Raw genomic sequence first — 23,100 nt, 5'->3', positions numbered from 1 at the left:
ATGTATTTGTCTCGCGGTAATTTATCTATCTCGACTTTACAATTTACTCTGGACTTCAATTTTATAACATAGTTGAAAAAAAAACATTTCTCCATGAAAAGACGCGGATTATGCAAATTTTCTACAAATTGTTTGATTGGATCTCTACCCGAGTGCCTGTCCGAGCATCGTTTTTGTCTCGCATCTGCAATTTTCGCATCAAAAATCTTGCCGTATCGGCGACCACTTTCGACTGACATTGAGAACGCATTTTAATCTTGTTTCCTCGAGCGACGAGCATTTTTCTGCGAACGCTCGAGCGGAGAGCCACCGTCTATTTTAGCCCGGGTAAGATCGCTAAAGCGCTAAACGGTGCGCGCCGACGAACGCCATGTAGAGATACCTTAAGATACGAGGGACAGCCTGACGCGGATGCCCGCGCTCCATTAACCGCGGAGCCGCAAATCGAAGCGGGTCCGGCCTAATGAAGCCGTCGCCGAGCGAGATTGCAAGGGAAAAAAGACGACCCGTCGCCGTACTTGTCAAATAAATGTCGTCGTTCCCACGTTTGTAAGGATTGCAACGGTAAATCCGGCCTCTCAACCCTTTGCATATCAACACCTTGCAACTCGAAAAAGCTCCGTGCCAAATGTTTTACAGTTACAAGTAATCCGGCAATTAGAATAATAATGCCTAAATATTTTCGTCTAAGAAAAACATTATTTTCTCATAAACAAGAAATGTATTTCAAAAACTAAAATCTCGTATTTTGAAAAGTCAGTGTAAAACTGTAAAACCACTCGGTCGACTGTCTCGAAATCCTTCCGAGATTATAAAAAGCAGATCTCTTAAGATGCGACTTCACGCTGACGCTCGGCGCTTATTTTTAGCGTCAAAACAGATCACGTAATCAAAAGTGACGAATACCCAAGCATCAATTTTGATCACGTGATCTATTTTGACGCTAAAAATGAGCGTCAGCATGACTACAGGATTAAAGATACCTTTAGTTGACTTTACATTAACACGTAAACAGGCAAGGAACTCACTTTTCATTTTTCTTTATTATTCTTTATTTCTTCTTTTTTTTTATGGATGTCACGTCGCGCTTTCCTTGCTTCATTGAACGGTGATTCTTATACCGTTTTGCTTCGTGTCTTCAGCGAGGCGCATAGCTACGCCCCTGATGCCCTCCTCCGCCGGCGTTTTAACCCGTGCGCCGGTCTTCGTCGGGATATCGTCTGTAAGATGAGACGCACCAGAGAAGCGCACCCGATACGATGGACTAATTGGCCGATAAATCAAGCGCCGGCTTACCTTCGCCGCCGCGGCCCCGAGCTTCTGACCTTCTAGACTCATAGGCAGACCATCCGGACGCGCGCGGTACACGCACGCCGCGAGAGCCTAATTTCGAATGCGAGTCCGAGCGAACTGTATCGACCTCCGGTCGACGCCGGGTCCCGATTAAATCGTTTCGAGCGAGTTTTATTAGACAACGCTTTTGTTTGCGACGCTCTGACTATCATTCCACGAATCGTTATCTCTCGACAATTTTTTTAGAGCTAATATATATTTGTAACTTTTCTTAATAGTAACGTATGTATCAAAAATATTAGATATTAGATTATTTGTATTGAAAAACATTATTGTTTTGTTTGATTGCCAACAAGATGAGATGGAATTGTTATTAACGAATTTACAGGATTAACGATTAGCTTTGATCTTGAAAACAACAGCTGCAGATACATCATGTGATTTTAGGTGTAAAGAATTTTACGTTTATTCAAGCCGAATTAGATAGACAAGTTGGAGATAAAAAGGGTAGTATCATTTCAACGTGCACTGAGAAAAAAAAAGTTGTTAAAATAACTAAATGCGTTTTGTTGACAGTTTTTCTTTGATTCAATTATATATGTTTTTGAATTAAACATACATCAATACAACATGATACATCATTAACACGATATTTTTGTGAATTAATAAGTATTTTGTTGAATTAACAAATGTTTGCTTGACAGCCCGTGACCGCCGCATTTAGTTGAATGAAATAATATTTTTTTAAATCAACAATTTTTTTTTCTCAGTATGCAGGAATTCATTATACGCGCGATAGTTCGTCCGCTCGCGAACGGAGCATCGGCAAATCGCGTGGTCCAGTCCAGACCTTCCTCGCGGGAGATCGTCTCTTCGGTCACGTAGCCCCGGTAGCTCCGCGGTAGCTCTGGTAATTTGTGCCCGCAACCGGCGCGTCGCGCCGATGCGATATCTTTCGTGCGAAAGCCGCGAGAATGTGAGAAAGCAGAGTGTCGCGCGGCGGAACAGGTTCCTCGGTTTCCGGGGGGCAGATCGGCGACGGCGGTGGTGCAGGATGTATAAGGGGAGCGCAGCATCAAGCTACGTAAACCGCGCGCACGCATCGCCACCGCCGCCACCACCACCTCCTCCACCACCACCACCACCACCACCTCCACCACCACCATCGCCACTACCACCGCGTCGCCGCTACTACCACCATCGCCGTCGCCACGTATGCGCGCTAATCACATCGAGCGAACTTGTCGGAATTAATTGGTCCCACCAATTAACGCGCGCTCTCTCTCTTCGGGCCGCTGCAGTCGCCGATGCGCGCCCGGAACGAGGGTGAGCAACGGGAGGGGAGAAATGGGGAGGAACGCAGAATCGAGAGAACGGCACTTCTGCCGCCACCTGTATCTCGTCGTTCTCCGTAAATCGTAGAGAACACAAAGAGACTCCACGGCTAAGTCCGTAATTAATTGAAATCCGCGAGAATCCGTTTGATAACGATTAGATGCAAATTAGGAGACGTTCTGGATAATTAGCGTTAATAAGGATCGCTAAGTTTTGTTTCTTTTTTTAATTTTTTTTGCTCTACAGAGGAGTGCACAATTAAAATGATTGCGAAATAAAATGCGCATTCTGTTGATTTAAATAATTTTTAATGATAAATCTGCTAAACCGATTTTCCACTTGATTGTTCCGTATATTTGAAATTTCTGCAATTTTTTATTTGATTAGATTTATTTAATTATTTCTATAATGTTTGCTTTTAATTCCATTATTTGGAATTCTTTCATTTTTTGTAATCTTTTTAAATTCATTTGATATAGATTTGCAAAAAAGGAAAGGCCTATGCTTAGAATGACATTATTTTGTTAGCAAACAGTATTTCATTATACGAGAGTATAATTGCTCGTAGTTGAGCAATATATACTTGTGCAATATATGATATTCATAATATTCTGAAATTTCTTTTCAAGCAGAATGTATTTTTCCTACTTTATCAATACTCTCCTGATAACACATATGGATAATTAATTTTGTTTAGAAGAAAACTGAATTATCGATGTTGTCAGATGCAACATTTATCACGTGACGGTAAATACATTATATCATACGCAGCAATTCAAAGTTGCCGACCAGATGGACATACCATACATGTCTACGAATCCGTATATATTTATGAAATGAAAATTATAAATATTCTCGAATTCATCACGCACATACGTTCATATATTTATTATGGAGATCGTTCAATATAAATTACCAAAAATGAAATAAATGCGTTCAAAACTTAATACGGGCGTTTAATATCTATTTATAATGTTTTCAAATTCCTGCCAAATTCTCGATCCAATTTGATTCAATTTTTTTTTTATACGAATTCGATTTTTACGTACCATCTTTTGGCAAGAATCTTTTCATTTCAGAGTGGCAGAGAGTTTTCATTCGTAATACGAAGCTTTCGTATTGCGACTTCGAATAGCATATAGGGATTACATCTCCTGCCACGAGGATTCAAATATTCCGGGCGAGGAAATATCCCGCGGACGGACGGTACGGAACGCGAATACGGTGACGCGAGTCGGCGTCCGCGACCGTTCGAATCTCGCGCCGGCGAGATGCGGACAGCGGCCGGCGCCTTCGGCGCGTCGCGCGCAGGCGCGAGCTGCGCGCCGCGCTCGGCACGGCACGGGCTCCGGCGCCGCAATGTCGGCCGTCCTGCGTACCGTGGCAGGAACGTCGCTCGCCTTTTTCCGCGATTTCCTAAGTGAAACGCGCGTCGCGCGCGCCCGCCCCGCCGTCCAGCGTCCCGTGCTATGAACGCGTGATCCGCGCGCGACGAGGACGCCGCCGCCGTTCCGCAGCTCGCAGTACGCGCCGCTCCCGAAGATGGGTGAGTAAGAGCATTCCGCGAACAAGATCGGCGGCAGAACGCCGGCTGGGCGCCCGCTCGCGCTCGCTCTCTCCGTCGCTCCTTCTTTCCTTGCCTTCCTCTCTTTCCTCCTCGTCCGTCCTCTTCTCTCGCGTCGACGGACTCTCGACGATCCGCCAGCGAGAACGAGAAGCGCCACGGGTGAAGAGAGCGAGAGAGAGAGAGAGAGAAAAAAAGAGAGGTGAGAAGAGAGAAGGAAGGAATGCAGCGTCCGATTGTGTTCGCTCGTCCCCGCGCTGACGAGTGCGCGTATGTACATGGGAAGCGGAATACGCCCCTGCGCTCGCGCGATTTCCGTCCGATTTCCACGCTCGCGCTCGTCCCTCTCGGCGCGATCCCGAGAGTACGGCGGATGTTTTCCGAAAGGCTCGTACCGCGAACTCACTCGGTGGTCTATAAATAGGTGAATCCGTCGGTTTGACGTTTTCTAGGGCGAGCCCCCCTACTTCGCGCGTATGTACGCGCCGTGCGTGAGCGAGAGTCCCCCCTCGTCCCCTGGGTGTCGTCCCTTTCTTTCCCTCCCTGTTATTCCCATGCGTGGGTTCGCTTGTTCTCTGTTTCTCTCTCTCTCTCTCTCGCTCTTTGTCTCTGCCTCCGTCCTTTTTTTCTCGTTTTGCATATCGCATTTTACGCGACGCGCTCGTCTGAAGAATCTTGCATTATTCGATCCTGATCGCTCTGGTTCTTCCCCTTTTTTTCCGTTCTAGCGACGCATCTCCTCTTCCCCGATCTTCTCGCGCGCGAGGAAAACGATCATTTTCTCACTCGAGTGAGTTCTGGTTCATTCGTGTTGCATTCTCAACGATCAGGTTTCCGTGAAAATGCTGGCTTCACTCGATTAACTTACCCAGTTCCTTAGATTGTCTGCTGTCTATTTCTAGAATCATATATGTATCTCATTTTAGAGTCGTGAAGTTAGCGTTGAACTAGAAAAAATTAAATATTTGGACCATTTTTAACAAAGACGTTTACTAGAGTAACATATATTGAAATAAACGCACAGATGGATAGCGCGATTAGAAGAAGTCTTGGATATCCGATAACTAAATGGCTTTATCTTTATTATTCTTGTTCATTAGTAAAACAAACAAGACCTTTAATTATATGCCACGTTTGAACACTTGCTGTAGTAATCAAAATTATCGAAGTAGCCATGCATTAGTCATCGAATCAAGACGTGAAAAATACGTTATATTTAACCAAGCTGTAATAACCGAAGTATCGGGATTATCGTGCGTTAATTAATTGGAACGTCGAAAATGAATTACAATCTGAATGACGCAAAACGCCACTTGGGGCCCTTCGGTTTTCGAGTGTCTTCATCGTTTCGAGCCGTTTCGTCCAGTTTTGCGCTATAAATAAAACACGCGTGCTTCGGAAGCTGCACAGAAACGCAGCGTGCCTTCGACAATTTGTGAATGCCTACCGGCACGTGCCGGTCACTCGATGAATAGGCGTCGCTAATGCGTCCGTTGGCGCTTTCGCCTGGAAAAACCGCAGTTAATTTACCGCTCGGCATCTCGAAATCCTCGAGACCGTTCCTCACGGCCCGATGTCGATACAACGCTATTGTCAATCGTGTGCTGTGCTCGTAAACGCAAAAGTAAACGTTCTCATTTCTCCGGGACGAGGTATCGATTGGAGCAATCGGATAAGGGAAAAACAACCGAGCCCCTCTTCGTTTAGTGTTTTTCCTCCGAGAATCCTACGGAATCTCTTTCGGTTTTAATTGCATCTTCTCGACAGAGCTTTCCTTCGCCTTCTATACATTATACCCACGATATAAAACGAGACTTCATCTCCGCGCGATTTGCTACGCGGAGATGAAACGAGTTGGCGTCCATCGTCCGCGCCGCCCGCGCGCTCGCGCGATCGCACGAATTGTTCGCGATCGCAATTACGGCAGGACCGGTTGTCTACGGAGAGGAGCCGGCGACCCCGAGACGCCAGCGAGCACGTAATTCGCTCGCTGTGTGCAATTGTGCATCTCTCCCGCCCACCCACGCGACCGATGCATCGCGCGTGGCATCGCAGACGAGATCAACGCCTCGTTCCGTTTTCTCTTTTACTTCGCGCGAGACGTATTCGTCCTGTTACGGAATGATTGAATGGTCTGAAGCTCGTATCAGACCACGCACTGAGATTGAGGTTTGACGAGCTAAAGATTAGAATTCAACCGGTCAAATAAGATCCTTAGTCCGTCGCGTTCCGATTGGTTGACTTCTAATCCTCAATTTTTAATCTTAATGCATAAACTGATATACAGGCTTAAGTCCGCTTCGCTAAGATCTACATAATTCGCGTTAGATCTCACAGGGCAGAATGTAATAATAATAATAATTTCTGCTAATTGCCGATGTACAAATTTGCACGCGTTTAAATTTATAAATGTATAACAATCTCGATGTCACGTTGATCAAATTTATTTTTCGACAATTAGCGATCACTACAAAAATGTGAACAAAAATTTCGTATCGATTACCTATAGTCGACGCCGCGGATTTAATCGTTAATCCGTGCCTTCGACGCTGGTTTTGCCGATCATGTTACGACAGTACACGATCGTAACCCCGATCCGCGACATTACGTGGCCGTCGATCTCTCGCAATGTATACCTTACGCGAAGACTTTACACGTGAGAGACGGCCATTTCACGCACGAGGAGGCGTTTACATAATAGATCAGTTAACGACGGAGCAACGATCGACGCGCGTTATTGATCCCTCTTCTCGGTTTCCATTGACACGTTTATGGGGGCAACGAGGGGTCCCCACGGAGATGTCGCGTTAATGTCGGGCGCGTTTCGCACAAAACTGCAAACGTCGCTGATCGATACTTGTTCCCCCTCCCCCCTTGAACTGCACGATAGACGCTGCACCTCTTTAGGGAGAGAATCCCTCCTCCGTTGAAGACCCCTAATTGACGTCGACGGAAAATTGAGCACGGAAACGCCCGTTTTCGACACGGAAACGGTGCGAAACCCCATTCTCGTGCCAAATTTCTCGGTAACGATTCTGTTTTTGGAGAATTGTGATCGTAGCTCTTCCATAAATATTATAACTGTATACAATTAATTTTGATAAATTAATTATTTTGATTAATGTCTGTTGGAAATCATTAAATGCGATTTTTAAGTCGAAACTGACATTCTTGCAAAAGAGCTCTTTTGTCTTTTTTAAAGAATAAAGTAAAATTTTAAAGAATAAGTGTCTGGCGATATGAAAATGTGGTAATCGTCATCAGTCTGAAATTGTCTATATGTCTACAGTTCTCTAGCTCTCCAGGGAGAAATTAGATTATCCAGTTGAAAGGGCACTCATTTCCTGTGCGCATCCTGGATCAATATTTCAGACGCTTATTGGTGCATGTGATGCACACTGGGTGCATCGTCTTACGTATGCCGTCCTTTGACTCGATCTCGATAGGCATAACGCAATTCCGAGTTGCACAGCAATTGCAATATAATGCTCATTGATTAGCGAGATAAAATATCAGCTAATCTTACTCTTTCCGGGGATTTGGGAATTCCGGCGACGTTGTATCGTCATTTTATTCCTGTATCGAGAAACTTGTGCGAGAATCATCCGCTTATTTCGCTTTGGAAATTTTTCGAATACCCAATTTAACCGTTGAGATATTTACGATAATTTACAGAACTGCAGAGCAGTCTCATTAATTGAAGAGCGACATATATTTCTTCTTCCATTAATCATATAATCCTATTATATGCGAAACTAGTTTAAGCTGACGGAATTAGGGCGCCGCGTGTGTATATGATGATAAAATTGTGACAGGCGCTGGACACTTTCCCAGCTAACTGGATTAAAGCCTTATGCAACGGTTCCATTTATAAATTATTTTTAAATATAGCTTCCTGATTCACCTGATCTGAATGCCGTTAATATTATCCGATCTTTCGCTTTTTGCAAAAAGTAATTGCACTTTTAATTTGTATACTTCAGATTTTCCAAGGAAAAAAAAATAAATTTTACACAGTAGCCAAAGGTCTTTAAAAAAATTTGCGAACTTTTATTCATTTTTTTCCAGTTAACTGGATTAAAGTCTTATACAATGATTCCATTTGTAAATTACGCTTAATATAGTTTTCAGTCGCATAATCTAAATGCCGTTAATATTAATCTGATCTCTCGCTTTTTGCAAAATAATTGCACTTTTAATATACATTTCAGATTTTTCGGGAAAAGAAATTAAATTTCAGAATAAAAATTTCGCGAACTTTAGGAAACTTCATTCATTTTCAGCACCTGAAAATCTTTATTTTTAAACATAACCGATAATGCCTGCGTTTGCTTATACGAGCTAAATAAAAAGTTTAATCTGCCGATTCACGAAGATATTTTAAGATTTTTTAATCCCCCTGGGGCACTTAACAGATTATCGGAGGCAAAGATGCAGGTAAAAGAAGAAATGAAATTGCGGCAAAGTACAAAGCGCAAAGTGAAGAGGTGCAAAGTCGCGTCGCGCGATTAGGCTCTCAGGGCGGAGCCGACCGTGAAAGTGAACATTATCTGCGCCGACTGTACCGGTTGACAATCGGGGACTCGACGAGTGCACGAATCTCCTCACACTGTACGGTGACTGGTCGGCAGTCGACGATCGGCAGTCGCGGCGACCGTATCGGCATGTGTATCGCGATATCGTGTCACGTCAAAATTTCTCGCGCCGTTCTTCGGAGCGAACGCTTCGAAATTCAGATCAGCTCTCGGCGAATCGTCGGTTGATCGTCTAAAAATTCCTACGGTGTACAAATCTCGCGTGCATGCCAAACACGTTAAATACGAGACGACGTTTTTTGTTTTGTACCTCCCGGAAAGAAATCAGCCGCGTTTTTATCGACGCACTCCACACTCGGCAAACAACGTAATCGCCTTCGGTGAAATTGATATCTCGGTAATCTATTGAGAATTCTATATTACACGACGCTTCGTAACGAAGTATACAGGGTGTCGTACAGCGAATAATATATTCGACCGAAGCGGACGACGTGGTAAATACGTGATTAAACTTTTCAGCAAATCTTCAGGTTTGGCCGATCGAGACGCAGGTATTAGCCGCGCGACGGTTCATTCACTGACGAATTCCGTGTGGTCTCACGGTAAATTAGATTGAGATACGAATCCGCGGCTCGCGACTACTTCGAGGCGAATCTCGACCGACGACGAATCGCGCACCGATCGTCTAATTGTAAGCGAGCTCGGCGCTATCTTATCGATATCTCGACATCGCGCGAAGAATAAAACGGGAAGGAGAGAGGAGGTGCGTGTGCCGGCGTGGCTCGTGTCCCTGAAAGTTACGCAACGCGCGACACGATGAAGTCGAAGACGAGCGAGAGCTTGATAGCAAGTGAAAGCAAGGCGGGGTTCAAGAGAGACGTTGCCGACCAGCACAAGCAAAAACCATTGAAAAAAGGTAAAGACCGGATGTCGGCCGTCGTGAGGGCTGAAAAAGTCATCGCCCTCTATTCTTCGCGGTCATCGTGACAATCGGGAGAGCCGCTCTTTTACTTTACGTTCGATCTGCCGTCATCCGTGATCGCGGACGACAATGCGGATTGGCTGGGTTAAAAGCGCAATTTCCAACGGCCGGCCATTACTTGCTGTTGCTCGCCGTTATTTTCGAAGATCCCGATGATGTTTAAATGAATTTACAGCCGCGTGCGTTCAATGGCTCTCAACGCCTCCCGAATCTCCTAACAATATCGTTATCTTTTAATTTGGTAATCGTTCCTCCATTACCACTATCTCATTGTGCCTGTTTGCGTAATGGCGATAGATATCATAAATAGGAAAAATTGGCGGGTAAAACCCCGCCACACCTGCAGGGGAGGGCGATAAATGAGAAGCGTACATCGAGATATTTATTGTATCAATATTCATTAATCTTCGAAATCCATTAGCACTATTATCGCGCCGGTGAGCGCATTAACTTTCAACAAACTGTTAATTAAACGTGAAACAATTACGATTGCTATTAGGTAGATGGATTTTGCTTTTTGTCTGGCGATTCGCGAAATTGTAGCCGTGCCCGCCGCGGGATGAAATCTGTCCCGACGAGAAATCCGACGTGATAATGCGAGATCGGTTGTTCCGCCGCCCCGGTCCGCCACGGTGTTTTACGACATTTGCGCCGATCATCCGCTCGTCTTATCAACTTTTGCCTCACGACTGGTTTAATGTATCGCGGCGACACGACTCGACGTTTAAATTACACGATGCGAAAGTATACACCTCGTGTGTGATATCACGCGGCTATCCAGAAGTACCCGGCGACACGTATATATTTGCATATTACGACGGCGCTGGCCTCTCGGCCACGAATATCTCCGTCACGATTTTCGTCGCTCGTGACGGGGCGAATCCGAGGAACGTGACGCAGCACGCCGCCGCACTCCGACGACATTTTTAACCGTCCCGATGCTCCGACGAGGAAAATACATTCCTTAGCGCGCTAGAAACGCCAATCGGAATCCCGTTTGTGTCTCACTTACATATGGTTAACCGACCCCCGCGGTTACCACTTTCCCGATTTTACCTGCTTCTTGTTTGAGAACGCATCCATATAGAATGCGTCCTCAAATTCTCTCAAATATTTAAATCCAAATTTAACATATTGCGCGACTTTACAGGTCGAATTTACTGCAGTGAAAAGAAATCGCGAGAGAATTCGTAATGATTATTTGTCAAACTCATGCACTGTCTCGATGATAAATATTTAAAAGCGCAAAGTGCTCGTTTTCTATCGATACGCTGTTGACATGCGGTTGAGCTAGCAAGCAAAATGGTAAAACGTTGGCTCGCGAAGAATTTGTTTTGCATCATACAGGATATAATAATTATGCTCGTTCGCGTTATCGACTACACAGTGATGCGCAACTCGCGGGCCGCCAATTAATTTTTTCCGGCTCATAGCCGAAAATATTAAGTTATATTTTTTATTTTATGCAAACTATCAAAATAATAACATTATGTGGTTCGCAAATCTTTGTCATTTTAAAAGTAATCCGTACAATTTTTATTTAGTTTTCTAAATATTACAAGCAAGAAATTTTATATATATATATATTTACACACACGTACACTACCAAAATAGATATTGTGCGGCCCGTAAGATTTTGCTTATATCTAAAAATGATTGTCGGGTTAAAAAAGATTGCGCATCACTGGACTATAATGAAAGTCATGCACAAATTGCGAGAATGTAGTTAAAAAAAAAGTATTTCGTAATTTAGTTACCCCCACACTCGTCGTGGGATACTAATTACCGACTTCATGCATTATTGAGCAGCCAACGGTCAGTTGTCGTATACAATGAACACGCGCCGAAATATGTATTTCTGCGTGTTGCATCATATACATACATATATCATACAAACGGCCTCGATGAGCAACCACACATTCGTAATTATGTAAAGTCTTGAAACGTAAAAAACGATTGGATAAGAACTATGAGGCATTTACAATATAAGAAATCTCGTTTATTTTTTGCATGTAAGCTGTTCGACGTGAAATAGCTATGCGATTATTTTTACTGTCATGCAAGTATTGTGGAATTTGCCTAGATATTTGAAGTATTGTAAACTTATATACTGCACACACACACACACACACATAAAATTATTACTGTATATTATCATTTTTGATTAAGTGTTGAGCTTACATGTGAATTGTTGCACGTTATTAATTTACACGTGAAGTATTGTTGAATTAGTGCGTATCTCTTGTAAAAGCGAGAATAACACCAAGAAACCTATATGACCATGACGATAAGAACTAACCGCAAAAGCCACAGCTATCGGCGTCGTTACCGTTAACCTGCTTGATAATCGACGGTGGTACATTATTTTTATCTTTAACTTTCGTTCTCGGAAAGTACGTGTGTGTTAATCGAAAAATGACGATTATATCTGAATATGATATAGCGTTTATAAAGAGAAGCGAGATTGTCCGAACACGTGCACGAATCATCAATTTCTAATCGCGATCTCATGCGTTACATCAGTTTGTTATCGCAGGTTAATTGAAGTGCTTGCAATTTAACACATTTTCATTAGAGCGAGTTTAAACGCGAACGATAATCAAATTTTTAATGCCTCGTTCGTCAATGATCCGTTTACAAAGTCGACATTCGAGGAACGGTAGAAATTGTCGTTTGCTTCAAATTAAATAATTTACACACCGCGGTTGGAAAGATTACACTTTACTGCTATTCAAGTTGATTTTTCGAATTCTTAAGAGGTACAGAAGAGATTGCGGCAAAGCAGTAGCGCAAATAAAAATCTAGGACGGTTTTAGTAGGAAGGAGGGTTGTTAAAAAGTTATCCGCTGACGTAGCGGTTCTGCAGATGTTCTCCTGACGAGTGCATGCACGTGCGAATTTCAGCGAAATCCAACACATGCTCTTCCGTTATATCACGCGACCATTATCTTCAAGTTACATAGTGTTATATAAAGTTACATATATCTATTGTAAGCACGGCTTAAACAGAATTCGATTTCGTTCTTTCGAGTTATCGTATTTAACGTTTGCCTCGTCGAGATAACGAAAGGCTCGTTAGTTTTGAAATACAATATTCACATTGCTTAACGATATCTACGAGTGAAAAGTATTGAATGACATTTTGTTATCTCACGTTCGTTAAATTTTGACGATAAAAATAATATAAATATATTAATAATATATATATTCAATTTACATTATTATTATTATTATTAAATTGTACAATTTTTCGTACAATTTGAAAGCACTGCCTCAGGCTTTTAAATACAAATCGTTTCTTGGAGATGCACTTTTAGACGCCTAGATATTTCCCGCGTGATTCATTATCAGCTTCATTCGTGTTGTCAGCGTTCCAAATTTTAGTTCGGACGAATTAACTTGACCTAATACTCATTCTAGGAAACTTGCAGCGATATAACGAAGTGCACTGCACGAGTGTCTCTTCCCATCCACTTCAAGAATGCAATATAAGATGTTTAAGTCTCCGAAAGAGAAAGGGAGATATAACAATATAAATAACAACAATTAAATGATCAATAATAATCATAATGTTTGATTATATTTCTCTTTCTAATAAGATTTTGCCTTTGAATTTTCTTCAATTAATGTAGTATTATGTAGCTACGTTCAGCTTTAAAAATCAACACAGAAAAACTCATATGAAAATTATATGACGTTGCAAGTAATTTTTAACAAGAGGAAGTTTTTTTATTTATATATAGAGAGTATAATGAAAGCTACGTCGGTTGATCGTTCGGTGCACGAGGGAAAAATGCGTAGCGATTAGATACGTTCGGCAGATAATCAATGCACGGTCGATTAACATTCGATTTTATGACCCAGAGTGCAACGAGAGAGAAAGAGAGAGGAGACCGCAGGGCAGTCCAGGGTCGCCACGTTTGACCCCACTTTGCCACATCCTATTTAGACCACTTATGAATCATATTAACATACCACGTTGCCGCACGGTACCTATGTAGAGAGTGGTGGTCGCGATAAGTGACGGGACCTTATTCTTCAATTAATTTCGATTTTGTTGATTTTGTTCTTGCGACGGGACACCGTAATCCGAGGTCTCGATCTGGCCGGTGTATCTGGATCGCAGGGACGTGTCGCGGACATAAAAGTCGCGCTAAATGATGATCCTTGCGTCGAAGAGAAAGGTGAACGTCTGTCAGGTCTCTCGTCCCGATGACAGTTCGTGCGGTAAAAAATGGTTACTCCATGCATGCTCGGGTGACACGGCGTCTTTTTAACGCGAGAGTAATCCCAATATTGAATTACTAATTAGCAACGTGGTCGACGCACGCATACGCTGTGACTCAGAGTTTCTGCTTCATGTCAAAAATGTATAATTTGCACAGCCTATACTATCGTCTGATTACTTCGCATAAAAGTGTCTGTGATTCGTTCTTTAATCAAATTGTAATTATCTTTTTATTTTTAATAGTATCACATTACAAATAATAGTATGACATTACAAATAGAATGTACACACATTCCTGTCTAGCTCTTAATATCGGCTCATAATCATTAATTCTATTCCGGAGACGCAACAAGTACTGATACGTGCAATCGTAGCTTGGGATCTATGCTTTTCGATAACAAATGTACAATGTACATCCGTCGAATTTTTGATTCAATGATATCCAGCGCATCTATTATTAAAAACATTTTAATAACAGGTGCGCAAATCCACTTTATGTATTTCCGTTAAAATTTTGTAATCATTTTCCGTTTTAAGATCACTGACGATAATGATGATGACCGTATTAAAAGTCGAAACCAATTTAGCAATTTTTATTATTTATTTATTTATTTATTTGAATTTTTATATTGTTAAATTTTATTTATAATGGCACGAACATCTTGGCTCCTTAACTCTTGACGTATCATTTTTATTTATTTTGTAATTATTCTCTCGTGAAACATTCGGGAACGTTTCAAAATCGGGGAAAGTTTTTATCAACTTTCCTCAGTCTTTTCGTTAAACAACTCGGTCGGGTGGTGGTGCGGCTTTATTATCTTTTCCGTTTTATTTTTTCGAGCATGCTGCACGTGACATCGACACATTGTTATCGCGCACGATTGACGTGTTCCGCGCGCGAGAATCGCGAGGACGATAAATCCCGTTATCGCCCGCTCGCGTCCGAGTTGGGCCTATCGACCTATCGTTTTCTTTTTTTCTGGCAAAACAGATTTTTCGACCTAGTTGAAGCGTGCCGTAAATTAAACGACATGCGACGCGCAGACAAGGGTGTGTCACTTCATGGACGAGTGGCCTCGTTCGATTAAACGCGAGAGCTCGCGCCGTGAATTTCGATTCTATTCGGGCTGCCTCTTCCTGCTGCAGTGTGTAGCCAGAGAAAGCAACGCCGGCACGTATTGTTCTAAACCGGAAATAGTTAAATCTTAACACGCGTACACAATCTGTTTAAGGAATTATTTCGAAGAATTATTTCCGCTACGCTCTTTGCCTGTTTATCTGTCGTGGCGCAATCTAAAATCTGTATTTCTTGTTGCTGCTATGGGCATTAAGTCCGTTAATCTTCATAACTGAATTAGCTGTACTTCGTTGTACTGCAAATGAGATATAGATGTATATTTGAAGTACACAGTGAAAGCGAGAAGAAAAGAAAATTTTAGCGCATTCCAGCGCGGCGATAAAGAACAGGCTTATTATCTGACGGATTCTAGAGTAGGTAGTGTCATTCCTGATGCTGCTCGGACCTCAACAATCCCGGCACGAAGCGGACGCGTTTAACTCGGTCTGCCTACATGCGACGAGGATTCTGTACGCTTGCGCTCGTCAACCTTAACTCGTGTGACGACCCGATGACGTCAAATGTATGAAGAGAGCTGTGATGTCACCGTATATTTTTAAAGACACGCGAGATCCGGCCTTTACCTCCCGGCTTTGTGATTTCATGCACGTTTTCATCTTTTTCAGCCGCCGGTTTATATAACGCCGCCGCGGGCATTTGCTTTCGTTTCATTGAATTCGTGCGGAATTCGCACGGAGTAAAATTGTTTGGTCGAGAGAGCACAGTTTCTCGCATGATTTATGTTCTGGATATGTAACATTTGGGGTTTACAAAACAAACGTGAGGAAAGTTTAAATGTAGTAAAAGCATTCCAATTTTTTAAAATTCGGAGAATTATTTTTTTTTAATTATTAATCGTAATTATTTAGCAAATTAAATTTTTACTTTCTATTAAAACTTCTAACCGATATTATCTGAAAACAATGTTTCACGCAGGCACAGGAGACTTAATTCCAAGCTTAACTCCCAGTGTTTTAATTTTTTTTTTATTAATTACCCCGGAAATAGTTGTCCCCCCTCCCCACCTTCTCCGCAGATAAAAATCGATCGTGTCGGCATCCGCCGCGGAATTCGCGGCTGACAGGTAATTAGCTCGTCGCACTCTCTACATTCACAGAATGAAAAATTCCGTTTCGCGCCAACGGGACCGAATAGAAATGCAAAACGTGTCCGTAGCTTCTCGCGTACTTTTTTTCTTCTACATGCACACATCGTTAGGTCGAAACGAGCACGATCTTCGGGCGGAACAGCTGGGTGGTCAGTGCAGCGAGCGCAAATGAAGGTAGATTATTAGTTCTGCCTCTCTAAATATTGATTGTACCATGAGAGAACACACCCTCTTTCCTTCCTCCCCCGTAATCCCTCTGACATTTCATATACGATCCGGCCACGCGCGTAACGGCACTACATACAGATACGCCGTAATTTATCGTGGAACGCGTTCAAAACAACCGATAACTCAATAAAGGCGCCGTATTCATCGCGCCTTCTCTCTAGTTGAATCATCGATCCGAACGGTCGAACTGGGTAAGCACTTGTTTCAGCACGAGTTTTCATTCATCCGCTCGTTGAAAGCTCGCGGTCGTTTTTTTTTTCCCTTCCCTCTTCTATTTAATTACTCTTGTGACATACGAACCTTCGCGAGGTATACATACACACGGGTTGACGGAAGCGTTCAATTCGCCATGCACGTAACAATTCGTGTAGCAAGAATTGCGCAATTCGCGTCGCTTGATGGAATAAGTTATGCCGCTCGCACTCGGGACCGAGGCGGTCGTTATTCGCGCATTGAAGCGACGAAGAGTAGTGTAACGATAATTTAATGAAAAAGACGTGGTGTTAAATGCCGGACGAAGTGCGATCGTCGAAGTGCCGGATTAAGTTCTAATCCGAAATCAGACGGCTGATGAATAATGCATCCGCATTGTTCGTACGTACATACATATTCGTGTCGAAACACATCGCGCTCGTGTTTCGGACGACGACGTGCTCGTTTCGATCGATCGCGATATTAATTCGCGACGCGTACAAATCGGGCATAATATGTTACAAACGTAATTCACGGGTAATGACAAACGCGTGCATGTGCAAGTGTAAAAAGAATCGCTTTATAGTTGATGGCTGTGAAAAAGAGAGAAAAATGCGAGAAACTTTTTTTGCCAAGATCTAACGACCATTCAGAGTTTAAGAAGTATATCACGAAGACGACGCATATTTAAGGTTCCAAATTCGATTTTTAGAAACTTTTTAAAATATATATAAAAATAAAAAATATATATTAATATAAATGAATATAGGATATATAAATTAAATATAACGAATATATGATATATATAAATTAGGATAGATATTAAATAACAATTAATAAATGACAATTTGATCGGACAATTTAAACGCTTCTCGTTCAAGAACTTATAGTCTCGGCATTTTGGTATAGATTAGAATTTTCATCTCAAAGTAATCTCAGGAGTCTATACCATTAACAGTTATCCCGCGCAGCCGGAGATAAATAAACTGTCTTTAATCTGCCATTTAGCTTCGCGATCGAAGCTATCTCCGGACATCGGTTCGTTGAGACTTGATTATTCTGGACCTAATCCAAATCGTTTCAATGGAGAGAACGCTATTAGAACGCGCGGTCTGATCCTCTTCCTGAAGGCGAGCATTGTAATGCACCCTTTCAGTCGACGACAGGTGCGTTATGTAATCGCTGAAAGTTAACGTACTCTCCGAGGAGAGCCGACGGCCACGCGAGTGGGAGATGCGAGTCGCCATTGTTGGCGTAAACGCACTCAAAGAAATCTCGAATGATCGGCACGCACGGACGAGCAGGTGCGTGACTCATACGGTCTCTTCTTCCCGTTATTTTTAGCTTGCGTCCCTCGTGTACACTTGTGGGAAAAGTTCACGCCGTTAACAATTTTATTATTTAACATGTTTTATTATTTAACGTTGCCTACCCGGCGAAGTTCGTCTTTGTCTTATCGTGTATGATAAAATTTTTATTACGTCCATATAATGATAAAATTTCTGTAATGTGAATAAGTAAGACTGTGTTGTGAATATCACATTTTATATTATTTTTTTATTATTTACATTATTCACAAAATTTTATATTAAATTAATCTATTTTTTACAAATGAAAAAATTTTGATAATGCTTTAAATAATAGCCAGTTAATTTCTTCAACTTCCCGTCACTTTATAATAACATAGTATGCGTTTGGATGCTATTAGCGCTATTGCATCATGTTGTTCTCCTTTTACGTCTAATTAACGATAAAAATAATATGACAAAATAGAGCTGATAGGGCGCTTCTCGAACGCAGCCATAGAATAAAGATATCAGTAATATTAAATGTTCTTTAGTCGTCAATTATAAGAGTTGTTTGGTCGTCTCAGTCTCTGAAAATGTATATTCCGCAATAAATAATTCTCCTAAAAATCTGAATTCTTTACCTAGTCATTTCGATAAAACATCAAGAGCAAGTAATGTAATTATCCCTAATTAAAGATTCATAAATATTACAGAAAAAAAACCTTTAAACATTCGCTACTATTTTCCTATATAGGCTATTATTTTGCTGTAAAGCAGTAGAGATTTTGTTGCGCGCGAATGCTCGCCAATTAATTACAATATTTTTCACGTCTATTTCTCGAGTTATTGTCTGCGGATACTAACTTACGAGATTGGAATGGAAAGCTAATGATCCGCGAAGTATAGCACCTCTAAAATGATTGCTTTTTTTCGTTTCAGGTAAAACATTTTGTCAATCTTGTAAGAAGAAGTGCAGTGGGGAGGTGCTGCGGGTGCAGGACAAATACTTTCACATAGGGTGCTTCAAGTGCGCCCAGTGCAACGCCAGTTTGGCGCAGGGTGGCTTCTTCGCACGCGAGGGTTCCTACTACTGCACCAAGGTGAGTCGCAGGAAATGTCGCGCTTACTCGACATTTCTTGGATATTTTTTTCAATGTAATAGAAAATCTTTCGGAAAATCTCTCGTCGGGAAGAGAGAGATAGATGCGCAAATTCAATTCGCGTTTGTCGTTCTGCCTCATCAGGATTACCGGGAGCGCTGGGGTACACGATGCGCCGGTTGCGGGGAGTACGTGGAGGGTGACGTGGTAACAGCCGGCGAGAAGCACGCATTCCACCCAAATTGTTTCCATTGCCAAAGATGCCGGCAACCGTTGCTGGGACAGGGAACAAAAGTGTCCCTTGTTCAAGGTACGTGATTAAACAATTATACTCCGCTCGACTTCTCGAAGGTTAAATTGATCCGATCTTCGTTTAGCGCGCGTACCGCTTGTTGACATATAACGCAGCGTTTCTTGCTGCACGAGACGAGAACGCCGAATGCCGTAGAAGACTCGCTAATTCGAGTGGTCAACAATTTCTGGCCAATTGTGGGATCGCGCTGCGTATACCGTGTTATCGCCGATGATCTCTTTGGTGCAGCTTTCACAATTAGCGTTACAGTCAATCTGTTGAAGCAAATTGCCACTTGGCCATATCGTTATTTTACCGTTACAAGGCCGCGCGCGTCTACTATGTACGTCCTTGTAACAATTACGCGGCCAAAGGTAAAAATCCGGCCTGACATGCATCACTTTATCGTGCGTTATAACGGTGCATGTCACCCATTTCCAAGAAATTAAGGCCGATTGAACGTTATGAATAAATTACGCTGGATTTCACATTTAGTCCCTCGTCAAGAAAGTTGTCAAGAAAATGAAAGTGAATTCGATCCGTTTAATTTGGGGGAATGTCAGTTGAAATAATTTATTGAAGAAAGTTTTATTTTTACAAGCTCTTATCAATTCAAACACATTCTGTACATTTTCCGAAGCATTATATCGATTTCTCAATTATTGCTGTTACTGAAGCAACAATTTATGGAATGTATATTGCAATGCGGTCAACATAATATAGAACTGAGCGATCTTGAATCAGTTTCTTTCAAGTGAAAGGGTTGCAATGAATAAATGAAATTGAATGACAATTTCATTATAGAAGGGGGACACAATTGGCGCGCAGCGCAAAGGTTAATGGTAACGTCTCGAGATCCAGTCGCCAGATTTCATTAATCTCCACTAACTTATGCATTGGTCGCAGGTCAAGCGCTGTGTCACCGATGCGTCGGTATCCCGGTACGCGAGGCCTCCACGCCGCTCGGCAATAGCGCCGGCACCAAAGGCGGCGGACACGCCGATCCTGGTGCCTGCGCCGGTTGTGGAAACCAATTGAGGGAAGGTCAGGCATTGGTCGCCCTCGATCGTCAATGGCACGTCTGGTGCTTCAAGTGTCATAGCTGCGACACCGTGCTTCACGGGGAATACATGGGAAAGTGAGTCTTGCGTTATGATGATCCACAAATTTATCTTATTGATATCATTGTACATTAATTATTCGATTAAAGGTAAAAATCTGGCATGACATGCACTTTATCGTGTATTATAACGATGCATGTTACCCATTTTCAAAAAATTAAGACCAATTGAATGTTGTATGAATAAATTACGCTGGATTTCACATTTAGTCTCTCGTCAAAAAAGTTGTTAAGAAAACGAAAGTGAATTCGATCCGTTTAATTTGGGGTATTACTACTAGACAAGTATGATATGAGCTTCTTTATGAGTTTGGGATTGGAATTAGATAGTTATAGAATTGAAAAAATTAAAAAAATGAAGCTTCTAGAAAAAGAAATATGTATTTTCTAAGACATTAATAAGTCTGTTTTTTAAATTTATTTATTTTAACTTCAAAATATCTTTCTTCAAAGCCAGCGTAGAAATGAATAAAGAAGGTACGAGATTTAAATGACATTCGAGGCGCAGCTATTAAATTTGTTTTCTTTTTTAACAGAGATGGCGTGCCTTACTGCGAGAAGGATTACCAGAAGCAGTTTGGAGTAAAGTGCGCCTATTGCAACCGTTACATCAGCGGCAAGGTCTTGCAGGCCGGTGACAACCATCACTTCCATCCGACCTGCGCGCGCTGCACGAAATGCGGCGACCCGTTCGGCGACGGGGAGGAAATGTACCTGCAGGGTGCCGCTATATGGCACCCACGCTGTGGGCCAGGACCTACCGGACCCAATGGTATCGTCAACGGACATGACACTCACACTCCGCAGCATCGGGAATCGGAGCGAATTTCCAGCAGCGCATCGGAGATGCAGGTAAGCCCGATTGCGTCGCGCGATCGGTAAATTCGCTGTCTAGACGTGTTTACTCTGTACATTCGTGTATTATAACTGATTTAAGCTAGTGCAGAAGCTTGTTTACTAGTTCCTTAATTTAATTACGAAAATTCTAACGAAGCGATTGTAGCATCTTAATACGTTTAATCGTTTGGATATTATCGTATACGACCGTTGATTGTCGAATTAACATGTGTAAAAAAAGATAGCATTTTACTTTATTTCGCGTTATATTTTCGTTACGCTTGACTTGCTTATTGTGAATAAAGCTGTATATATACACGTTTGTATTTTATACAACTTTATAGCAATTATTGTGATTCATATTAAATATTAACGATATGTCTTAACAATGAGCCTTCAGCCTTTTATTTTATGAACTAATGCAGAGCATAATTTAAAGTAATGCAATATTATTTGTGACTTAAGTAGGTCATTTTAATACGCGTGTATAACGTTGCCTGTATAGGGGCCGTGTCTAAAGTAAGTGCATTTTTTTAAAAGATATATTTTACATAAATCACTGAGAACACTGCGTTTGAAAAAGCAGTAGGAATTATAATTTAAATAAAACTATTTTAAACAGATGATATATAATAGGAACATGCTTTAGTAAATTCAACGACACAAATACATTCTATGATCTGTCGTTGAAGCGACACTCACATATCTCAAACGGTGAATGGAAATAGCATCGCGTTCCGGAGGTTCTAAAATAATACATCGTGTCTAATTTTGATTCTTTCCTGATCCAGAGGATATAGACTAGTATTTTTCAAACGTAACTGCTCTTAAGTTTTTCATTTAACATCTACTTGAAAAAAGTTTCGAGAAAAATCACTAATTTTATATTAATTTTTAAATGAGGGAGTCAAGAGTCCAACATCGTATGATTCAATAGTTAGATGCAATAATGTTGTTTTGATGTCAGTATTATTAGAAATTATGATTTCCATGTTATGTTAGAAAATAAAAGAAGTGCATGCTGCTGTTTATGTCTAGCACTTGCATTATTCGACTTATTATTAGCTGCATTGTATATTGAGTTGTATTCGTCTGCATAATTGAATTTACCAATTACATCATGAGAAAAGCGAAGTGTTTCGCATATGTTAAACGTTTTCCTTGAAGGTTTATGATTTTTATTATCGTGAGATGTAATGTACGATAGGGTACTCTCTGTATTAAAAACGTCACTTCATGTCTTTAAAATCTTGCAAACTTTTCCACGGAACACTTTGTCATTCGATGTATATTCTTGTATGTTATATGTTAGTATAGTATTCTGTATAGCGGCAATATAGAGCAGAACACCTCGAATCCAAGAGACATTAGTTATTTCATTAGCTTTGTGTATAGCTTGATTTTTGCCTCGGAGGATCAGCTGGCTTGTCACTTTTTACCGTTTCTTTCGTCTCACGCACGCCTCGATGTAGAAAACGTCAAAGATTATATTATCATACTTGATTTTGATTAAGTTTTTTTTATTATCGCTTTTCTTAATCGTTGTTTACTTTTTCCGCACGGTCATTATGTATAGTTTTCATTGCGGTCACGCACGCCAAGCCTGAACGGATCGCTGTGCAGCCCTTACAGCAGCCTCAGTCGCAAGGTATGCCATGTGTTCACTTTAGCACAGCACTCTCTCAACAAGTATTTCTGGTATCACTTCTCGCGTTACCTCTTCTCGGCGACGCGTGCTTTCGCTCTGACAGACACTTGCGGTTCTATTTCAATTTTATTGATCCATCCAAATAAAAAAGTAAAACTAGAGACAATGTTCGGGGTTTATATATCCTGGCTAGAGTTATATAGTCATTTTTACTAGTAAAACAAGATGATTT

The 23,100-nt window shown here is 41.6% G+C and overlaps 1 protein-coding gene across 11 annotated transcripts in view; it reads left to right on the top strand.

Moving 5' to 3' along the window:
- The first annotated feature begins 3,984 nt into the window (after positions 1-3,984).
- Positions 3,985-23,100, top strand: part of LOC105453049 (actin-binding LIM protein 2) — a 29,306-nt gene continuing 10,190 nt past the window's right edge. For 3 of the 11 annotated variants that reach the window (XM_011694718.1, XM_011694717.1, XM_011694712.1), the window contains exons 1-6: positions 6,818-9,643; positions 18,811-18,971; positions 19,116-19,281; positions 20,170-20,401; positions 20,920-21,235; positions 22,797-22,868. In XM_011694718.1, the coding sequence (XP_011693020.1) occupies positions 9,544-9,643; positions 18,811-18,971; positions 19,116-19,281; positions 20,170-20,401; positions 20,920-21,235; positions 22,797-22,868 (1,047 nt within the window). In that variant the 5' untranslated portion in view covers positions 6,818-9,543. Of the gene's footprint in view, positions 4,175-6,812; positions 9,644-18,810; positions 18,972-19,115; positions 19,282-20,169; positions 20,402-20,919; positions 21,236-22,796; positions 22,869-23,100 lie in introns of those variants that run through there. The other 8 variants (XM_011694721.1, XM_011694714.1, XM_011694711.1 and 5 more) reach the window with 7 other exon arrangements.

This window comes from Wasmannia auropunctata, unplaced genomic scaffold (assembly GCF_000956235.1).
Source record: "Wasmannia auropunctata unplaced genomic scaffold, wasmannia.A_1.0 LD336022.1, whole genome shotgun sequence".
Lineage (NCBI taxonomy): Eukaryota > Metazoa > Arthropoda > Insecta > Hymenoptera > Formicidae > Wasmannia > Wasmannia auropunctata.
The sequence above is the reverse complement of the archived record's forward strand: the minus strand, read 5'-3'. Positions and strand labels throughout refer to the sequence as shown.